The 23315-nt window shown below is 39.0% G+C and overlaps 1 protein-coding gene across 1 annotated transcript in view; it reads left to right on the top strand.

Moving 5' to 3' along the window:
- The window catches only part of TTBK2 (tau tubulin kinase 2), a 138418-nt gene that overhangs the window by 31415 nt on the left and 83688 nt on the right, over positions 1–23315 (top strand). The window contains exon 3 of the mRNA XM_049104324.1: positions 11561–11634. Within this exon, the coding sequence (XP_048960281.1) occupies positions 11561–11634 (74 nt within the window). The remainder of the gene's footprint in view (positions 1–11560; positions 11635–23315) is intronic.

The following is a 23315-nucleotide window of genomic DNA, read 5'->3' as shown; positions in this document are numbered from 1 at the left end:
TAAGTGTACTCTTAATCCCCTTCACCTGTTTCATCCATTCCTCATCTCTGGTAACCAGTTTGTTCTCCAAAGTTAATTAAGAGTATTTGTTTGTTTGTTTTTTATTTTTATTTTTTTAAAGATTTTATTTATGAGAGAGAGAGAGAGTCAGAGACACAGGCAGAGGGAGAAGCAGGCTCCATGCTGGGAGCCTGACGTAGGACTCGATCCCAGGGTCCCCAGGATCATGCCCCGGGCCGAAGGCAGACGCTAAACTGCTGAGCCACCCAGGCTGCCCTGTTTGTTTGTTTTTTAAAGATTTAATTTTTTTATTCGTGAGAGACACAGAGAGGCAGAGGGAGAAGCATAGGGAACTTCACAGAGAGCTCCATAGGGAACCTGATGTGGGACTTGATCCCAGGACCCTTAGGATCATGCCGTTAGTCAAAGGCAGATGCTCAGCCACTGAGCCACCCAGGTGCCCCTTTTGTTTTGTTTTTAAAAATATTTTATTTATTTATTTGACAGAGAAAGAGAAAGAGCGCACACAAGCAGGGGAGGTGGCAGGCAGAGGGCAAGGGAGAAATAGGATCCCTGCTGAGGAAGGAGCCTGACACAGAGCTCGATCCCACTAGTCTGGGGTCGTGACCTGACTGAAGGCAGGCGCCCAACTGACTGAGCCATCCACGCACCCCAAGTCTGATTTTTTGTCTCTTTTTTGTTTGTTTCTTAAATTCCACATATGAGTGAAATTATATGGCATTTATCTTTCTCCAACTGACCTTTTTCACTTCGCATTATATTTTCTGGATCCATCCATGCTGTTGTAAATGGCAGGATTTTATTCTTTTTTTATGGCTGAGTGATATTCCATCACATATACACACATGCACACACACATACACACACATATCACATCTTCTTTTTCCATTCATCTATTAATGGACACTTGGGTTGCTGCCATAATTTGGCTGTTGTAAATAATGCTGCAATAAACATTGAGGTGCATACATCTTTTCAAGAATATGTTTTCATATTCTTAGGGTGAATACCCAGTAGTGCAAATACTGTTCTATTTCTAATTTTTTGAGGAAATTTCATATCATTTTACACAGTGGAGAGTCTGCTCCTCCTTCTCCCTCTGCTAGATGAGCTTGTCAATAGATAATAGGTGGTAGTTCATTAGAGGAGTCATCATCAGGGGAGCCCAGTAGGGTATTTATAAAAAGCGAGCTCATGCATATCATTCTAAGGTAGACATTGGCCCTTTAGGGGTGAGAAGAGGAGCAGTAGAGTGGGGAAGAAGATGGCCTTAGCCCTAGAAAGCCCAGGATACTAGTTTATAAATGCTTGTTTTCATTCTCCCTTCTTTCCTTCCTAGACACCTGATAAATGTGAACCACTATGCTAGGAGCTAGGTAGGAGTCCTCAGGGGTTCACAGTCAAGTTAGACTGACACTGAGAATGAATAATGACATTATGGAATGATAAGTTATAAGAAAAATGTATAAAATATATAAAAAAAGAGGAATGTAGGGGCACCTGGGTTGCTCAGTGGGTCAAGCATCTGCCTTCGGTTGAGATCATGATCTTACAGTCCTGGGATCAAGCTCTGTGTTGGGCTCTCTGCTCAGCGAGGAGTCTGCTTCTCCCTCTCTGCCTGGCTGCTCCCCCTGCTTGTGCTTTCTCTCTCTCTGTGTCAAATAAATAAATAAAATCTAAAAAAAAAAAAAAAAAAAAAAGAGGAATGTATAAAAAGATCCATAGGAGCATTGACAAGGGAATAAAAGGGAAACGAGGCAGAAGCTCCGCTGTCAGAACCAAGGAGTTAGGTCAGGACAAGACTAGCAGCAAAGGTGTAAAATTTATGATCTTACCTACTTTCAAATAAACAGTATTGTTAACTATAATCACCATGCTGTACATTAGATTTCCAAGATTTCTCCACATACTTACCAACACTTGTGATTTCTTGTCTTTTTGATAATAGTCATCCTAATGGATATGAGGTAGTATTTCATTGTGGCCTTGATTTGCATTTCTCCGATGATTAGTGATATTGAACACTTTTTCATGTACCTGTTGACCATGTTACTATCATTGGAAAAATGTCTCTTCGGGCCCTCTACCTATTTTTAAATCAGATTGTTTAGGTTTTTTGCTGTTGAGTTGTATGAGTTCATGATGTATTTTGGATATTAACCCCTTATCACATAAATGATTTGCAGATATTTTCTCCCATTTAGTAGGTGCCTTTTCATTTTGTTGATGGTTTCATTTTTTGTGCAGGAGCTTTATAATTTGATGTAGTCCCACTTGTTTATTTTTGCTTTTGTCGTCTTTGCTTTTGGTGTCAAATTCAAAAAATTACCAAAACCAGTGTTAAGGAGATTACCCCTTATGTTTTTTTTTCCTATGAGTTTTATGGCTCCAGGTTTTACATTCAAGTCTTTAATCTATCTTGAGTTGATTTTGCCTATGGTATATATTGGCTTAAAATACGAAAATTAGGGCAGCCCGGGTGGCTCAGTGGTTTAGTGCTGCCTTCAGCCCAGGGCATGATCCTGGAGACCCAGGATCAAGTTCCACATCAGGTTCCCTGCATGGAGCCTACTTCTCCCTCTGCCTGTGTCTCTGCCTCTCTTGCTCTGTGTCTCTCATGGATAAATAAATAAAATTAAAAAAAATAAAATAAAATATGAAAATTAGTATAATACACTATCAACAGAATCAAAGACAAAAACCACATGATTATGTCAGAAGACACAGAAAACCCATTTAACAAAATCCAATAACCCTTTCATGATAAAAAATACTCACAAACTAGGAATAGAAAGGAACTTCCTTATCCTGATAAGGGCATTATATAACAAAAACCCAAAAACGAAAACCAAAAAAAATCCATAGCTGATATGGTAAAACACACTCTTTTCCCCAAAGGTAATGATGAACAAGACAAGTATTCTGCACTTGCCACTTCTATTTGTCAAGAAGATGAAACAAAATGCACCCAGACTGGAAGGAAGTGTAAAACTAGCTCTATTGACAGATGACCCTCTCTTATTTTTGGGAAATCCTAAGGAATCCACTAAAAACTTTAGAGCCACTAAACAAGTTCAGCAAGATTGCAAGAAACAAGATAAATATAAAAAGATGATGTGTCTTACTAGATGTTAGCAATAAGCAATCCAAAAATGGTATGAAGAGAACAACTCCATTTACAATAGCATCAAAAAGAATAAAATAGGAATAAATTTAATAAAAGAAGTATAAGACTTATATTCTGAAAATTATAAGACATTTTTGAAAAAGTAAGACTTAAATATATGGAAAGATATCTTGTGTTTGTAGACTGGAAGACTTAATATTGTTAAGATAGTAGCACTCCTAAAACTGACCTATAGATTGAACACAGTCCCTATCAGAATTGCAGCTGCCTTCTTTGTAGAAATGGATAAGCTGATTCTAAAATTAATATGGAATTGCAAGGAACCCCCAGATAGTTAAAACAGTCTTGAAAAAGAACAATGAAATTGCAATATTTACATTTTCTGATTTCAAAACTTATTACAGAACGATAGTGATCAAGACATTATGGTACTGGAATAAGGATAGAAATATAGATCAATAGAATCCAGAAATTACCACATAATGGTCAATTGATTTTGGCACCATTGACAAAGGTGCCAAGACAATCCATTGGGAAAAGGATTCTTTTCAACAAATGGTGCCAGCACAACTCCATTGGATATTGTAAAAGAACACAACACATGTATTGTGGCATCAACACATGTATTGTGGTATCTCTGCCCCTAGTTCCTGGCACAGACCTCTTAAAATCCATGTAATCTCCTAAGTGATAAGAGCACTAGGAGCATCCTTTGTTCTGCTGTTTGGTCTTAGACCAGATTTGGCCAGCAAACTGGTTCCTGACACAGTGTTCCTATGTTCTTTAGAATTTCCTGAGTGATAGGAATGTCTCATGTTTCAGTGAAGCAACTCTTGGTGGGCTCTAGCTTCAGGATGGTGTCAGGTCACCAAAAGGACAAGTTCTTGATTGGAAGTTTGGAATTTATAGCCTCACCCTCATCCTCTGGGAAATAGTAAAATTTCCAGAAGTACGAGATTTAGAGATCTTCTGAGTTGGTTAACACGTGGAGATCCTAGAAGAATGGCACACTCAGAAAGAGCATGGAAGTTCTGCACTACTCACATATCTTTCTTTGTGTGTCTCTAAATCCAGCTGTTCATCTGTATTCTTTATCTTTTAAAATAAACTGGTAAATATAAGTATCTCCCTGAATTCTATAAGCTGTTCTAGCAAATTGTTAAACCTAAGGAAGGGGTAATTTATACAACCTGGGACTTGTGATTGGCATTTGAAATGGGGGCAGTGTGGGGATCTGATGCAAACTCTAGGTAGATACTATTAGAATTGAACTGAATTATAGGACACCCAGCTGGTGTCTAGGAGAATAGCTCCATCTGTGGAAAGCCCACATATCTGGTGTCAAAAAGTATTGTGAGTATGGTAGTAGTGTGAGAGTAAGGAGGAACACAAGAGGAGTGTGTCTTCCAACACAGTTATACACATGCAAAAGAATGAACTTGGACCCTTACCTTGTACCATTATAAAAATTTATTCAAATTAGGGGCACCTGGCTGGCTCAGTTTATGGAGCATGAGACTCTTGATCTCGGCGTCATAAGTTTGAGCCCCATGTTAGATGTAGGATTTACTTTTAAAAAATTAAAAGTAAAATCTTTAAAAAAATTTATTCAAAGTAGACCAAAGAACTAGATATATAAAACTCTTAGAAGAACAATACATACATGTAAGTCTTCATGACCTTGGATTAGGCAATAATTTCTTACATATGATGCTAAAACCACAAGGCAGCAAAATAAATAAATAAATTGGACTTCATCTGATTTAAAAACTTTTGTGCTTTGGGGCACCTGGGTGGTTAAGTGGTTGAGCATTTGCCTTTGGCTTGGGTCATGATCCTGGGGTCCTGGGATGGCGTCCGCATCCGATTCCCAATGGGTAGCCTGTTTCTCCCTCTGCCTATGTCTCTGCCTATCTCTGTGTGTCTCTCATGAATAAGTAAATTAAAAAAAAAACTTTTGTATTTCAAAGATCACCATCAAGAAAGTGAATAGACAGGGACGCCTGTGTGTCTCAGCAATTGAGCGTCTGCCTTAGACTCATGGCATGATCCCCATCTGGGGATTGAGTCCCGCATCGGGCTCCCTGAGAGGAGCCTGCTTCTTCCTCTGTCATTGTCTCTGCCTCTCTCTCTCTGTGTCTCTCATGAATAAATAGATAAAATCTTGAAAAGAAAAGTGAATAGACAGCCCACGAAGTAGAAAATATTTACAAATCATACATCTGATAGGGACTTTATCTATACTAAATAAAGAACTCAAAATTCAGTAATAAAGAGATAACCCAATTTAAAAATCAGCGAAGGATCTAAATAGACATTTCTCCAGAGAAGATCTACAGATTGTCAATAAGTACATGAAAAGATGCTCAACATTATTAATGATTATGAAAATGTAAATCAAACCTATACTGAGATATCAGTTCACTCTCACTAGATGATTGCAATATAAAAAGATACAGATAATAACAAGAGTTGGTGAGGATGTGGAGAAATTAGAAGCCTCATATGTTACTGGTAGATATAAAATGTACAGCTTCTTTGGAAAGCAGTCCAACAGTTCCTATGGACTGCTTAAGATTAAACATGGAGTTACCAAATGTCCAGCAGTTATACTCCCAGTTATATATATATATATATGTATATATATATATATATGTATATATATATATATATCTCCAAGATGAAGTGAAAACATGTCTACACAAAAACTTGTATGTGAATGTTCATAGTAGCATTAATCATAACAAAAAGTGGAAACAACCTAAATGGACAATCAACTGGTAAAATGACTAAAAAAATATGTATAGCTGTATAATGAATATTATTGACCATGAAAAGAATGATATACTGAAGAACACATGGGTGGCTCAGTGGTTGAGTGTCTGCTATAGGCTCATGTGATCCCAGGGTCCTGGGATTGAGTCCCACATCAGGGTTTCCACAGGGAACCTGCTTCTCCCTCTGCCTGTCTCTGTGTCTCTCATGAATAAATAAATAAAATCTTAAAAAAAAAAAAAGAGAAAGAAATGAAATACTAATACATGCTACAATATGGATGAGTTTTGAATACACTGTGCTGGTAAAAGAAGCCAGTCACAAAAAATACTTATAGTATGATTCCATTTATGTGAAATGTCCAGAATAGGCAAAACTGTAGAGATAGAAAATAGTTTAGTGGGGCTGACTCTCATAGGGCTGGGAGAGTTGAGGGGGAAATAGAAGTGACAACTAATGAGTATCGGTTTTTTGGTGGGGTAGATAGGGCTGATGAAAATGTTCTAATGTTGATTGTGGTGGTGATTTTACAACTTTGCGAATATACTAAAAACAATTGAATTACACTTTTAAGGTGTGAATTTGGTAGTATGTTAATTATGTTCCAATTAAGGTATTATAAAAAACGTATTCATTGTTTAGTTAGTGTGTATCCTGTGCAGAGCTGGATACTAGAGTCCTTACCCTAGAAGTACTTACAGTCCAAGGGTCAGAGAAGCAAATAAAAACAGTATCACCTAAATATGATGAAATTATGTATCTATCATGTTCTGGTGCCTTTATGTACATTAATAGGAACCTATGGGGAACTCCTGGGTGGCTCAGTGGTTCAGCGTCTGCCTTCAGCTTAGGGCCTTATCCCAGGATCTGGGATCAAGTCCCACATTGGGCTCTCTGCAGGGAGCCTTCTTCTCCCTCTGCCGGTCACTCTCTGTCTCATGCATAAATAAATAAATCTTAAAAAAAAAAAAAAAACCCATGAGAGTTAAGTAGGAATAAAATGAGGATTGGCTTGAGTTTGATACCACTTCGATACCAGATCTGCCCTAGAGTGTCATTAAGATTATTTAGATGTCATGGGCTGGGGTGGGGCACCTGGCTGCCTCAGTCAGTAGGGTGTGCAACTCTTGATCTTGGAGTTGGGAGTTTGAGACCCATGTTGAGTGTAGAGATTACTTAAAAATAAAATCTTTTATTTTTTTTAAAAGATTTTATTCATTTATTTGCGCCCGTGAGAGAGCAAGCACAAGCAGTGGGGAGGGACTGGAAGAGGCAGAGGGAGAAGCAGACTCCTGACTGTTTGACTCCTGAGCAAGGAGCCTGATACAGGGCTCAATCCCAGGATCCCAGGATCATGACCTGGGCCAAAGGCAGATGTTTAACTGACTGAGTCCCCCTAGGTGCCCCAAAACAAAATCTTTTAAGAAAAGGTTAGATATCTTTTATATTAGGAGTTCTTAAAAGTTTATAAAATGGTTTACCTAGGGTCTTTGAGTTGTTTCTGTAATGTTTCTGGACCTCTCCTCTAATCTCACTGTGCATGAAGTTGAGTAACTATTTTTATGAATGTGGAGTCATGGTCAGACCTAGCAGTGCATAGCATGAGACTGTCTTGTTGCTTAACTAGATATGACCTAGTAGACTGCCTAATTTACCATAAAGATTGCTATAGTTCTGGTATCTGGATTCTCATTAGGACTCTTATCTAAATGCCAGTATTAGGTCTCACCTGATATATTATGGGTTTGTCAAGCTGGGTCTCTTGTGTTTTCTTTTCTCTACAGCAATGATTTTGAATTATTAGCATTCTCTTCAAATATAACCTACCCTGCTCCCTTCATTTTTATTTATTTATTTTTTAAATTTTTATTTATTTATGATAGTCACACACAGAGAGAGAGAGAGAGAGAGAGGCAGAGACATAGGCAGAGGGAGAAGCAGGCTCCATGCACCGGGAGCCCGATATGGGATTCGATCCCGGGTCTCCAGGATCGCGCCCTGGGCCAAAGGCAGGCGCCAAACCACTGCGCCACCCAGGGGATCCCTCATTTTTAAAGATTATTTTGCTTATTTCTTCACATCTGAAAAATGGGGAAAATAAAATACTTAAGCTATGAGGATTAACTGCATGTAAAGCACTTAATATAATGCCTGGCACAATATGCTTGCATATTATGCATGTTTTAGTAGCTACCATTATTGATATTAATTTGTTTATTCACAAATATTGACTGGGCATTTGACTATTTGCCTGGTACTGTGCTAATTACCAGAACAAGATAGTACTCTTGGAATGGTATTTCAGTTTGTACTAATTATTACAATAATAGTAATACAAATTACTTTAACACTCTAAGTGGTGGTGAAGAATTACAGTTCCAGTTAAATTGTAGTTTCTCCATGCTTCTAAAAATCTGTGCATATTATTAAGCTAACTTTAAGGATTTTCATTAATTGCATGTATGTAAAATACAAGAGCAGTACACTATGCTATAAAGTCTGAGGTAAGAACTCATTAAGCTCTTACCTAAAGCAATGAAGATGTATTGGTGAATCCCAAACAATTTGCTGTTGACTTTGTATTTTGTTTACCCAGGAAGGGGTCTACAATTTATTTGATTTCTTTTTTCTTTTTTAAAAGCAGGATGTTTTTGCTATTGAGAGATTATTTTGGTATAATGTACCATAAAGATATTTTTGAAAGAGCATTCCAAGAAGAGTTAAATATGGTATGACCTTTTGTTTTTAGACAGTCGAAGTGTCTTTGTAATAGAGATCCTTCATTTAAATGTTATATGCTAGGAAGGTGGAATCTTGAAGAATGGATAACAAGAAAATACTTCTAAATGATTTTTAAATTGTTCCTTTGAAGCTGAGGGAAAGAGTAAGTTGCTAATTGGCCATCATTTCATCATTTCGTTCTTACAGCAATTTACTAGGTGACACGGTGTTGTAAACATTTGGAAGATACATGTAAAGTGATGAACATGCATTGTACACATTGGTAATTATTGCTTCCATTGCACTTATTTCTTGCTACTTCCAACCCTTTCCAATAAAAGCACAGAGAGTAAGAGAATAGTGTGATAAACCAGATGCAAAAGAAGTTGAATTATTAACTAAAACAAGTCTGGGTTATATTTATATTTTAAGTCAGTCAGTAGAAAACTTTTTTGGCGGGGAGGGGATATTGAATTATATTTCTCATTCATCTAACACATCTTGCCCTTCTAGCTCTTGGCATATGACTTGCTCACTTTACAGGCAAACTTCAAAGATTGTCCTCACTGTGTCATACTTGATTTATACTTTAATCCATTAAAGACTGGCTGCCACCCTTCCACTCACTTGTGACTTCCTAACTTTTTATATTAACTAGTGCTTCTCAGCCTTTCTGTAGCATTTGCCATTGGCCACTTTTGCCTTAAAATGTTCTTCTCATTATATTTCTGTAATACCCCTTTCTCATATTTTCCTCATACCTCCCCGGGTATTACTTAATTTCCTTCATTCCTTTTATTTTTGTCCATGCTGTAAATGTTGCATTTTGTAAAATTTTGTTCTTAGGTTAATTTTCATCTTTCTTTATATTCTTCCAACTTGACAATTGTCCATCTATGTTTGTAGTTCTCTCTACCTTCCATGAACTAATGGTTTCCCATTAGCTGTATTTCTACAGCTCAGCTTTTCACTCAGCAGCAAGCTTGAAATTACAGTTGTCTGCTAAATTCAACAGGTTGTCCTTAAAGTCAACATTCTATTAATCCCTTACAGCCTATACAACCTATTGTATTATGTTCTCTTATTTTGGTACAACTTACCATTTAATTGTATCAATTTCTAGTCAAAAACTGTGTTTAGTATCTCTTATATTTATCCTGTTTTTTCTTGTCTCTACTATAATTTTTTTTAAAATTTTTATTTATTTATGATAGTCACACACACACACACAGAGAGAGAGAGAGAGGCAGAGACATAGGCAGAGGGAGAAGCAGGCTCCATGCACTGGGAGCCCGACGTGGGATTCGATCCCAGGTCTCCAGGATCGTGCCCTGGGCCAAAGGCAGGCGCCAAACCGCTGCGCCACCCAGGGATCCCTGTCTCTACTATAATACTTATAATTTAAACCCTATTCTCTCTCTTGGGATATTGCAACTGTTCCCAGAGTGACCTTTCTGACCTCTGTTTAGTCTGTCCTCATTGCCACTACAGCAGTGTTCTAAAGTACAGTGTTTTAAGTGTGTTTTTCCTTATCTTAAAATCTTTTAGATGCTTCTCATTACCAAGCAGTAGATTTTGTGGCCCATCTGCTTTTGTATCATTTAGAGAACTTTTTTTTTTTTAAACAAATTTACTTCTAAATCTTTTTTTTTTTTTTAATTTTTATTTATTTATGATAGTCACACAGAGAGAGCGAGAGAGGCAGAGACACAGGCAGAGGGAGAAGCAGGCTCCATGCACCGGGAGCCCGATGTGGGACTCGATCCCGGGTCTCCAGGATTGCGCCCTGGGCCAAAGGCAGGCGCCAAACCGCTGCGCCACCCAGGGATCCCTCATTTAGAGAACTTTTGAAAAGCTCCTCTCCTGTAAATTTACCCATTGATTCTGAATCAGTAAAGAGTTTAGGGATTTTTATTCTTTTAAAGATTTTATTTATTCGACAGAGAGAGAGAGTGTGAGTGAGCACAAGCAGGAGTTGTGGCAGAGGGAAAGGGAGAAGCAGGCTCCCCCCTGAGCTGGGAGCCCAATGCAGGGCTTGATCCTAGGACCCTGGGATTATGACCTAAGCCAAAGTAACTGAGCTGTCCAGGCACCCCAGAGTTTAAGAATTGAAAAACCTTCCCAAGATGATTCTGCCAAGCAGCCAGAGCTGAGAAACACTGTCATCTGCATGTGGTTCACTTTCCTTATGAAGTCAAAGATGTTTCTGGGCCTCGTGCCTCTTGCTTCTCCAGCATCTTCTCATGTTGTTCTCCCTTCATTCACTGTTCTCCAGCCACTGTTCTCCACTTCTGGCCCCGGGGCCTACCAGTCTTGATCTGTTTTTAGGACCTTTGTTTGCTTTTGTTGAATCAGGGCCAGACCCTAGATTTCTACTTGTTCCATCTCTGCTTTCCTCTGCACCCTAGCCAATACCTCCTTGGATTTCATAGGTAAAACTAAAATTGAAAAGCACTGAACTAATCCAAATCAGTGGGGCCCAGAAGGATTAAGTGATTAAGCAATTGAAGTCATAAATTGGTGAATGGCAGACCATATCTAAAATTCAGGATTTATGTTCCTTACCACCCCAGATTTATATTCCTAACAGAATTCTTATTTATTGTTCCTCTCGGTTTTCATATGTAAAGTATGTGGGCAACTTGATCTTAAATGACTTTTAATTCTTCCTAAATAAATTATCAGTCATTTATTTATTCATTCAGTAAATATGTATTTGACTACATATGGAGCAGTGTAGGGTTCAGGGGGAGGTGGGTAGAAAATTTGAATAATACAGATTTCCTATTATTAAGGTTCTGAAGATAGATCCTTTATATTCAATTATAAAAGACTATACAGAAAAACTAATTATTAATATTTTAAAAGAGAAACCATAATATAACCTTTTTCTCCTCTCTTCTGTCTTTTATCCAGGGAAAGACCATGTTTGTAGATTTATTGGCTGTGGGAGGAATGATCGATTCAACTATGTGGTCATGCAGTTACAGGTAGGTTACTTGGAAATGTATCTTAAAATACTTCAGTTTTGATCAAAGTACCTAATTTCAGTGGATATGAATAAAAGCAAAATTCTTGGTATTATCTCAGAATGTTTTATACTATGCAGATAGAATTTTTAAAAACAGGTTTGACACAGATTTTTCCAAGATAACAGATATAACTGCTAAAGATGGAAGAGTTCTTATCAACTGTTTTATTAGTTGGTCCATATCTTCGTTGATTGTCATCATTGCAAAGTTTTTTCAATCCCCGCATGGATTGCTGGATATGAGTCTTGCCCTGTCTCTGTCCCTTCCCCTTATCTCTCTTTGTTACCCTAAGGACTCTAGTTTTTAATGTATTTGCTCGGAACCAACTTTGAAAATTTAAGCATTAGTTAATTCATAGGAGAAATGCATTCCTTTTTCATTTTTCTTTCATTAACATAGCTCTGATCCCTAGGTGGAAAGTGGAGTTGGGTTGGGAGAACAGAGGAAGGAAATTCAGAAAGGGAATTTTGAAGTAATGATCACTGCAGGGAGAAGAGGGAAACGATCGCATTCTCTTTGACAACTGCCTCTGCCCCTGAAAACACACACACACATATACACACACTGCCGTCTGAACTGTATGTAGTCACTTTCAAAGTGTAAAAGCCATGGTTCACTTTGCTGCCTAACTTAGAGTTACCAGGGTTTCCTTTCTTTCTTTCTTTCTTTTTTCTTTCTTCTTCTTCTTCTTCTTCCTTTTTTTTTTTTTTTGCAAAATTTGGTTATGAAGAACCTTGGATTCTTCTATTTTCTTTCAACTTTATAGCACTGATTTCAGAGACATAGATCCTAGCCTAATACTTCTTCTCGTCAGAATACTTTGCTTATTTCCCTTATGCTTCAGCATTTGATTTAGATCTAAAGATATTAATCTTTCTGTAAATGATAGCCTTAAAGTCATGTGATTCACTGTCTCTTGAGCCAGCATAGTTTTTTATTTCCTGAAGCAGTTATTTTTTTTTAAATTTTTATTTATTTATGATAGTCACAGAGAGAGAGAGAGATAGAGAGAGGCAGAGAGAGAAGCAGGCTCCATCCACTGGGATTCTGATGTGGGATTCGATCCCGGGTCTCCAGGATCACGCCCTGGGCCAAAGGCAGGCGCCAAACCGCTGCGCCACCCAGGGATCCCTCCGGAAGCAGTTATATCTGTTATCTTTTTAGGTCATTAGTATAGCAAGACCCTGCCCTCTGTTGCTTTGGCCATTAATAACATAACTTTTTTTTTTAAGATTTTGTTTATTTATTATTGAGAGACAGAGAGAGAGAGAGAGAGAGAGAGAGGCAGAGACACAGGCAGAGGGAGAAGCAGGCTCCATACAGGGAGCCCGATGCGGGACTCGATCCAGGATCTCCAGGACCATGCCCCGGGCTGAAGGCAGCACCAAACCGCTGAGCCACCTGGGCTGCCCAATAACATAACTTTTTATATAGTACTGTGTAGTTTTCTTCCGGGTTTATTATATATCTTATTTTAGTCTCACCATATCCCCATGGAAAGGATAAGACCCCCATTTTGCAAATGAAAGGGCTAAAGCTCAAGGAGGGTTGTGGTTTGGCCATATACTCTCAGTGGTTGTGGCATCTGGTTTGGCAATACTCATTTTTTAAAAAACTAAAAAAATAAAAATGGAATAGTATAATGAATACCCATGTACTCATCACTCAGCTTCAATAGTTATCAGTTTATGGCCAATCTTGTTCCCAGTGTATTTGTCTTCCCTTCTTCTTCCTCCCCAGATTATATGAAGGCATCTTTTAACTGGAAATATAAGAGTAAGTATTCCTAAGTGTCAGAGATTCCTTTCTTCTCCTCTTAATCACAGTATACAGTAATTCCTTCATAATAGTATCAAATATCAAGATAATCTTCAGATTTCCATATTGTATCTTTTTATTTTATTTTATTTTTGAATTTATTTTTTATTTATTTTTTAATAAATTTATTTTTTATTGGTGTTCAATTTACCAACATACAGAATAACACCCAGTGCTCATCCCGTCAAGTGCCCCCCTCAGTGCCCATCACCCATTCACCCCCACCCTGCACCCTCCTCCCCTTCCACCACCCCTACTTCGTTTCCCAGAGTTAGGAGTCTTTATTTTCTGTCTCCCTTTCTGATATTTCCCACACATTTCTTCTCCCTTCCCTTATATTCCCTTTCACTATTATTTATATTCCCCAAATGAATGAGAACATACACTGTTTGTCCTTCTCCGATTGACTTACTTCACTCAGCATAATACCCTCCAAATCCATCCACGTTGAAGCATATGGTGGGTATTTGTCATTTCTAATGGCTGAGTAATATTCCATTGTATACATAAACCACATCTTCTTTATCCATTCATCTTTCGATGGACACCGAGGCTCCTTCCACAGTTTGGCTATTGTGGACATTGCTGCTATAAACATCGGGGTGCAGGTGTCCCGGCGTTTCATTGCATCTGAATCTTTGGGGTAAATCCCCAACAGTGCAATTGCTGGGTCGTAGGACAGGTCTATTTTTAACTTTTTGAGGAACCTCCACACAGTTGTCCAGAGTGGCTGCACCAGTTCACATTCCCACCAACAGTGTAAGAGGGTTCCCTTTTCTCCGCATCCTCTCCAATATTTGTGGTTTCCTGCCTTCTTAATTATCCCGAGTCTCACTGGTGTGAGGTGGTATCTCATTGTGGTTTTGATTTGTATTTCCCTGATGGCAAGTGAAGCAGAGCATTTTCTCATGTGCATGTTGGCCATGTCTATGTCTTCCTCTGTGAGATTTCTCTTCATGTCTTTTGCCCATTTCATGATTGGATTGTTTGTTTCTTTGGTGTTGAATTTAAGAAGTTCTTTATAGATCTTGGAAACTAGCCCTTTATCTGATATGTCATTTGCAAATATCTTCTCCCATTCTGTAGGTTGTCTTTTAGTTTTGTTGACTGTATCCTTTGCTGTGCAAAAGCTTCTTATCTTGATGAAGTCCCAATAGTTCATTTTTGCTTTTGTTTCTTTTGCCTTCGTGGATGTATCTTGCAAGAAGTTACCGTGGCTGAGTTCAAAAAGGGTGTTGCCTGTTTTCTCCTCTAGGATTTTGATGGAATCTTGTCTCACATTTAGATCTTTCATCCATTTTGAGTTTATCTTTGTGTATGGTGCAAGAGAGTGGTCTAGTTTCATTGTTCTGCATGTGGATGTCTAATTTTCCCAGCACCATTTATTGAAGAGACTGTCTTTCTTCCGATGGATAGTCTTTCTTCCTTTATCGAATATTAGTTGACCACAAAGTTCAGGGTCCACTTATGGGTTCTCTCTTCTGTTCCATTGATCTATGTGTCTGTTTTTGTGCCAGTACCACACTGTCTTGATGACCACAGCTTTATAGTACAACCTGAAATCTGGCATTGTGATGCCCCCAGATATGGTTTTCTTTTTTAAAATTCCCCTGGCTATTCGGGGTCTTTTCTGATTCCACACAAATCTTAAAATAATTTGTTCTAACTCTCTGAAGAAAGTCCATGGTATTTTGATAGGGATTGCATTAAACGTGTAAATTGCCCTGGGTAACCTTGACATTTTCACACTATTAATTCTGCCAATCCATGAGCATGGAATATTTTTCCGTCTCTTTGTGTCTTCCTCAATTTCTTTCAGAAGTGTCCTATAGTTTTTAGGGTATAGATCCTTTACCTCTTTGGTTAGGTTTATTCCTAGGTATCTTATGCTTTTAGGTGTAATTGTAAATGGGATTGACTCCTTAATTTCTCTTTCTTCAGTCTCATTGTTAGTGTATAGAAATGCCACTGATTTCTGGGTATTGATTTTATATCCTGCCACGCTACCAAATTGCTGTATGAGTTCTAGCAGTCTTGGGGTGGAGGCTTTTGGGTTTTCTATGTAGAGTATCATGTCATCGGTGAAGAGGGAGAGTTTGACTTCTTCTTTGCCAATTTGAATGCCTTTGATTTCTTTTTGTTCCCTGATTGCTGAGGCTCGGACTTCCAGTACTGTGTTTAATAGCAGTGGTGAGAGTGGACATCCCTGTCTTGTTCCTGATCTTAGGGGAAAGGCTCCCAGTGCTTCCCCATTGAGAATGATATTTGCTGTGGGCTTTTTGTAGATGGCTTTTAAGATGTTGAGGAATGTTCCCTCTATCCCTATACTCTGAAGAGTTTTGATCAGGAATGGATGCTGTATTTTGTCAAATGCTTTCTCTGCATCTAATGAGAGGATCATATGGTTCTTGGTTTTTCTCTTGCTGATATGACGAATCACATTGATTGTTTTACGGGTGTTGAATCAGCTTTGTGTCCCAGGGATAAATCCTACTTGGTCATGGTGAATAATTTTCTTAATGTACTGTTGGATCCTATTTGCTAGTATCTTGTTGAGAATTTTTGCATCCATGTTTATCAGGGATATTGGTCTGTAATTCTCCTTTTTGGTGGGGTCTTTGTCTGGTTTTGGAATTAAGGTGATGCTGGCCTCATAGAACGAGTTTGGAAGTACTCCATCTCTTTCTATCGTTCCAAACAGCCTTAGTAGAATAGGTATGGTTTCTTCTTTCAACATTTGATAGAATTCCCTTGGGAAGCCATCTGGCCCTGGACTTTGTGTCTTGGGAGGTTTTTGATGACTGCTTCAATTTCCTCCCTGGTTATTGGCCTCTTCAGGTTTTCTCTTTCTTCCTGTTCCAGTTTTGGTAGTTTGTGGCTTTGCAGGAATGCAGTCCATTTCTTCTAGATTGCCTAATTTATTGGCGTATAGCTGTTCATAATATGTTTTTAAAATCGTTTGTATTTCCTTGGTGTTGGTAGTGATCTCTCCTTTCTCATTCATGATTTTATTAATTTGAGTCTTCTCTCTCTTCTTTTTAATAAGGCTGGCTAATGGTTTATCTGTCTTATTAATTCTTTCAGAGAACCAACTTCTGGTTCTGTTGATCTGTTCCACAGTTCTTCTGGTCTCGATTTTGTTGAGTTCTGCTCGAATCTTTATTAACTCTCTTCTTCTCTGGGTGTAGGATCTATTTGCTGTTTTTTCTCTAGCTCCTTTATGTGTAAGGTTAGCTTTTGTATTTGAGTTCTTTCCAGTTTTTGAATGGATGCTTGTATTGCGATGTATTTCCCCCTTAGGACTGCTTTTGCTGCATCCCCAAGATTTTGAATGGTTGTATCTTCATTCTCATTAGTTTCCATGAATCTTTTTAATTCTTCCTTAATTTCCTGGTTGACCCTTTCATCTTTTAACAGGATGGTCCTTAACCTCCACGTGTTTGAGGTCCTTCCAAACTTCTTGTTGTGATTTAGTTCTCATTTCAAGGCATTATGGTCTGAGAATATGCAGGGGACGATCCCAGTCTTTTGGTATCAGTTCAGACCCGATTTGTGACCCAGTATGTGGTCTGTTCTGGAGAAAGTTCCATGTGCACTTGAGAAGAATGTGTATTCAGTTGCAGTTTGGATGTAAAGTTCTGTCAATATCTGTGAAAACCATCTGGTCCAGTGTATCATTTAAAGCTCTCGTTTCTTTGGATATGTTGTGCTTAGAAGACCTATCTAGTATAGAAAGAGCTAGATTGAAGTCACCAAGTATAAGTGTATTATTATCTAAGTACTTCTTCACTTTGGTTATTAATTGATTTATATATTTGGGAGCTCCCTACATTCGGGGCATATATATTGAGGATTGTTAAGTCTTCTTGTTGGATAGATCCTTTAAGTATGAGATAGTGTCCCTTTTCATCTCTCACTATAGTCTTCGGGGTAAATTTTAGTTTATCTGATATAAGGATGGCTACCCCTGCTTTCTTTTGAGGACCATTTGAATGGTAAATGGTTCTCCAACCTTTTATTTTCAGGCTGTAGGTGTCCTTCTGTCTAAAATGAGTCTCTTGTAGACAGCAAATAGATGGGTCCTGCTTTTTTATCCAGTCTGAAGCCCTGCGCCTTTTGATGGGGTCATTAAGCCCGTTCACATTCAGAGTTACTATTGAAAGATATGAGTTTAGTGTCATCATGGTATCTATTCAGTCCTTGTTTTTGTGGATTGTTCCACTGAACTTCTTCTTAAAGGGGAATTTTAAGAGTCCCCCTTAAAATTTCTTGCAGAGCTTGTTTGGAGGTCACATATTCTTTCAGTTCCTGCCTGTCTTGGAAGCTCTTTATCTCTCCTTCCATTTTGAATGAGAGCCTTGCTGGATAAAGTATTCTTGATTGCATGTTCTTCTTATTTACGACCCTGAATATATCCTGCCAGCCCTTTCTGGCCTGCCAGGTCTCTGTGTAGAGGTCTGCTGTTACCCTAATACTCCTCCCCATAAAGGTCAGGGATTTCTTGTCTCTTGCTGCTTTAAGGATCTTCTCTTTATCTTTGGAATTTGCAAGCTTAACTATTAAATGTCAAGGTGTTGAACGGTTTTTATTGATTTGGGGGGGGGGGTGTCTCTCTATCTCCTGCATCTGAATGCCTGTTTCCCTTCCCAGATTAGGAAAGTTTTCAGCTATGATTTGTTCAAATACATATTCTGGCCCTCTGGCCCTTTCGGCACCCTCGGGAACCCCAATGAAACGTAGGTTTTTCTTCCTCAGGCTGTCGTTTATTTCCCTTAATCTATCCTCATGGTCTTTTAATTGTTTGTCTCTTTTTTCCACAGTTTCCCTCTTTGCCATCAACTTGTCTTCTATGTCACTCACTCGTTCTTCCACCTCGTTAACCCTCGTCATTAGGACTTCTAGTTTGGATTGCATCTCATTCAATTGATTTTTAATTTCTGCCTAATTAGCTCTAAATTCTGCAGTCATGAAGTCTCTTGAGTCCTTTATGCTTTTTTCTAGAGCCACCAGTAGCTGTATAATAGTGCTTCTGAATTGGCTTTCTGACATTGAATTGTAATCCAGATTTTATAACTCTGTGGGAGAGAGGACTGTTTCTGATTCTTTCTTTTGAGGTGAGGTTTTCCTTCTAGTCATTTTGCTCAGTGCAGAGTGGTCAAAAACAAGTTGTATTGGGAAAAGGAGAAAAAGAGAGGAGAGAAAGAAGGAAAGAAAAGAGAAAAAGAAAAAAGAAAAAGGACAAAAGAAAGAGAAGAAAAGAAAGAAAACGAAAGAATGGAAAAAAAGTGTGGGGAAGCAAACAGAAATCAAAAAGAAAAAAAAAGAAAAAGAAAAACACGGGGGAGTATCTTCTGATTTTGTATACTTTAAGTCCCTTGACTTCCCCTGGACCTTGTCCGTCTAGCTGGTCTTCTGGGGGAGGGGCCTGTTGTGCTGATTTTCAGGTGTTAGCACTTGGGGGAGCTGCTGTGCCCCTGCCTGGTGCAGGGCTCAGTGGGGGTTGTTTACCCCGTGAGGCCCCTGGAGGAACAACCGCAGTGGCGGGGCCAGCTCTGGAGCCCTGGAGTCAGCTCCCGCAGTAACTAGGAGCTCTCGGTCTGCAGGGCCTGGAGGCTCCGGGGCGGGGCCGCTGATCTGCTCAGCTCGGGGCAGGAGCGTCCTTGCTGTCCTGGGCCCTCCCGGCCTCTGCCTGTCCCGGGGGAGGCCGGATCCTGGGTGTGTCCCAGCGCCCTGTGCTCCGGAGCCTGCGCTGTTGGATTCGCGCTCCCGCTCGGCAGCCCCCTCGGTGGAGCCACCCCCGAGCCCCTCCGAGCCGCTCCCGCCCCGCAGCCCCCTCCGCGGAGCCGCCCCCGAGCCCCCCGAGCCGCTCCCGCCCCGCAGCCCCCTCCGCGGAGCCGCCCCCGAGCCCCCCCGAGCCGCTCCCGCCCCGCAGCCCCCTCCGCGGAGCCGCCCCCGAGCCCCCCAAGCCGCTCCCGCCCCGCCCCCCCTCCTCGGAGCCGCCCCCGAGCCCCCCGAGCTGCTCCCGCCCCGCAGCCCCCTCCGCGGAGCCGCCCCCGAGCCCCTCCGAGCTGCTCCGGGTCCCCCGTGCGCGCTGCAGCCCTTAGGGAGCTCGGCGCACTCTCCCGGGGCGCAGGTGTCTGTTAGTGTCCCCGGGAGCCCGAGGGCATCCCCGCCCTCCTGGGTCCTGCTCCACCTCCCTGCGAGCCCCTTTCCACCCGGGAAGGTTGGTGCAGCTCCTGCTCCTCCGGGACGGGGCTCTCCTGTCCTGGGGACACTCGCCCCGGCCTCAGCCCGGCTCCTCGCGGGGCCCCTCCCCCTTGGAGGCCTTTTGTGTCCTTATTTTTTTTCCCCATCTTCCTACCTTGATAGAAGCGCCAATTCTTCTCACTGTAGCGTTCCAGCTGTTCTCTCTTTAAATCTCAGACCGAATTTGTAGATTTTCAGGATGATTTGAAGGTTATCTAGGTAATTTGGTGGGGACAGGTGACTTGGGGACCCTACTCTTCTGCTATCTTGCCCCTCCTCTCCTATTTTATTTTTTATATTTGGGTTACTTGAATCTGGTTCCAAACAGGGTTCCACACATTGCGTTTGGTGGATATAATTCTTAAACCTCTTTTTACTCTGTAGGTTTCCTCTTTATTTTTTTCTTACAGTTTTTTTTTTTTTTTTTTTTTTTTTGTTCATATTGTCATCGATAAAAATGGAATCATTTGTCATGAAGTTCCTATTCTGGAGTTAGCTGTTTGTCTCCCTCCTTTTAACATATTCTTCTATCCCCTGAATTTTCTGTAAATTGGTCATTAGGTCTTGTGTTTTAATTAGCCAGAGTGATTCAGACGTGAATAGTAGGTTTCCTGTTGCATCACATAGGTAGGCAATATCTGGGTTTTATCTTATTAGTATTGTTAGGATTGATCAGTGAGATTCAGGGATGGTCATCCTGATGCATCCTTTATAGAGTTCCCAGTGGTTTTTCTCCTAGATTTTATCAACTCATTAGTAACCATTGCCTAGATCCTTCATTGGGGAGGATGTATAAACTTCATTGGGGTTGCAAGTGTACTATTCTAATTCTATCAGTTTTTCTTAATTTATTAGCTGGAATAATTCTCCAAAGAAGCACCCCACCAACTATTAGGTTACTTGAGATATATTTTATAGAGGAAGAGTAGGAATAATACTTGATTCTTTTCTTCTATTTACTAATTTTCAGAATAATGAGTTGGTTCCCTAATATATTCCAAAGAGGACCTAATAAACTTTCTCTTTAAAAAAATATAAATATGGGATGCCTGGGTGGCTCAGCGGTTGAGCATCTGCCTTCGGCTCAGGGTGTGATTCTGGACTCCTGGGATCGAGTGCCACATCAGGCTCCTTGTGTGGAGCCTGCTTCTCCCTCTGCCTGTGTCTCTACCTCTCTCTCTGTCATGAATATATACATAAAATCTTAAGTAAATAAATAAATAAGTTAATGGATTTAACATATTTTATATCTCTCAATTATTACAGTTGTTTTTCTTTTTAATTGTCCATCTTTGGCCAACAAAATCTCTCTCAGGTTTGGTGATAAGACTAGACTGCAGCAGTCTTTGATGACATCCTTACTTTCTGGTCCAATACCATGTACCAAGCTCATTCTGTCTGTTTCATGCTTCAGAGCTGGAATCAGCCATTTGTCCATTAAGCCCTGATTCCTCTTCATGGTAAATGGTATTTAGAGACTATAATCTCTAGAGGCTATGGGTATCTCTTGCAACTAGGTTGATCATTGGTTTAAATTAATTTCTAGTGGATGGGTTCCAGATATACATTTTTTAAAAGAGAAAATAGATCATGGTTCATGTTGACATTTCCAATTCAAATTTGTGATAATAGGATTGCTAACAACTTCTTTTATTTTACATTTTTATCTCTTTGCTCTTATGTGCTTTTTGATACACATACATAAGATGATACTGGGATTACATGAAAATAATCCAGTATATATATATCATGATATATATATGGAGGGAAAAGGGTGAGTGTTGCAGGGGAGTGGGAGGGATGAATAACAGGTGAAATAAGATTGGCTGTGAATTGATGATTGTTAATTCTTGGTAATGAGTGGGTATATGAGGGTTCATTATATTATTTTTTTTAAGATTTTATTTATTTATTCATGAGAGACACAGAAAGAGAGAGGCAGAGACACAGGCAGAGGGAGAAGCAAGCTCCATGCAGGGAACCTGATGCGGAACTTGAACCCAGAACTCCAGGATCACACCCTGGGCTGAAGGCAGGCGCTAAATCACTGAGCCATCCAGGGGTCCCCTATTATTTTAAATGTATTTCATATTTTTAATAGTAAAATCCACTTGCATTTTTATTGGGATCATATTAAATTTATAGAATTAGGGAAAAATGCATTTGCTTTTTCCATTCAACAATATTCGTTCTGTGTTATTATGAATAAAGATTTTTTTGTATGTGGTTGCATACCAGTCAGATGAGTATACCATGATTTATTTATTGTTATATAGATTTTTTGCAATTTTTCTTTGTAACGGATAATAACTACTTTTAGTTTATACTCTGAAGTATAATTTGGTGGCTAAAATGTACATGTATTTACCATGTTAATAACTTTTCCCCATATTCTTGATAGCCTTATGTTTTATCTTTTTGGGTTTTGTTAATTGATACCTTAGATTCACATTTTAAATGATTTGAAATTTTAGAATCATTATTAATAGAAATTGGATTGATTTTTTTTTCAAAAGCCTTTATAATGAGAGAAGTAGTTTACAAATAAAGTTGTAGTGTTTCCTAGATGTATGTTTTGAAATCAAAATATTGATTTCTGAGAAAAAAAATTATTGGAATGCTAATAAAAGTTATTAGGTACTGTCATGGGATTGTAAAACTTGTTATTCTAGATTATCACTTTACATTTGCTGAGATGTAGAATTGTCCTAACATTCAAAAATAATCATAAAGTTAACTGCCAATTTATGATGTGAGAAACCTGCATTTTTAAAGAAGATATGAAGTATGAAAGATTCCTGATTCTCCTGTAATTTTTCAATTCTTCAATTACTTGAGTGCTATTTAGTATTTTATTTTAAATGGTACTGAAGAAATTTAAGAATTTATTAGTTTTTCAAAAGTAAATCAGTTGTCTTTAGTTGAGGTGATGGTACAAATGGTATTAATCCCAAACATACACTACAAAATTTTGGGAATAGAGAGATTGGAATATTTAAATTCTCTTGTAACGGAGGAGCCAGTTTTTATTCTTTGGGCTGCAGAACTGCAGCATCGTAGCCCTGCTCTTCTCATCAAATTACTCATTTGTTACCTAGGCAACAAAGAACTTTTTGGATGGAGCAGCACTGTAAAGGAAAAAAACAACTTTGAATTCAACAGGTTTAGATTTGAAAAACAACTTTACCTTAATAGGTTAACATTACTTCAACTTTCTGAGTCTCACTTTCGTCATCTGCAACCTCTTCTGTTTTAGAGTGCCGTGAAGATTAAATGCAATGATAAATGTAACCTCTGTTTCATTACTTTTACCTATTGCTTTCATTACTTTTACCTATTGCTATAAGTAATTGAGTTTGTTTCATGTCATTTTTGTTTATAATAACAATAATTAGCATTTATTGAATACTTATTGTATGCCAGACAGTATGTTAAACACTTTACATGGATCTTGTTTAATCCTCACAAAACATTGTGAGGTAGGTATCATTGGCCTCATTTTATAAGGAAACTCTGACACAGAAAAATTAAGTAGATTATATAGGAATATGTTAGGCAGTTATGAGGAATTACTG

This window comes from Canis lupus, chromosome 30 (assembly GCF_003254725.2).
Source record: "Canis lupus dingo isolate Sandy chromosome 30, ASM325472v2, whole genome shotgun sequence".
Taxonomy (NCBI): Eukaryota; Metazoa; Chordata; class Mammalia; order Carnivora; family Canidae; genus Canis; species Canis lupus.
The sequence above is the reverse complement of the archived record's forward strand: the minus strand, read 5'-3'. Positions and strand labels throughout refer to the sequence as shown.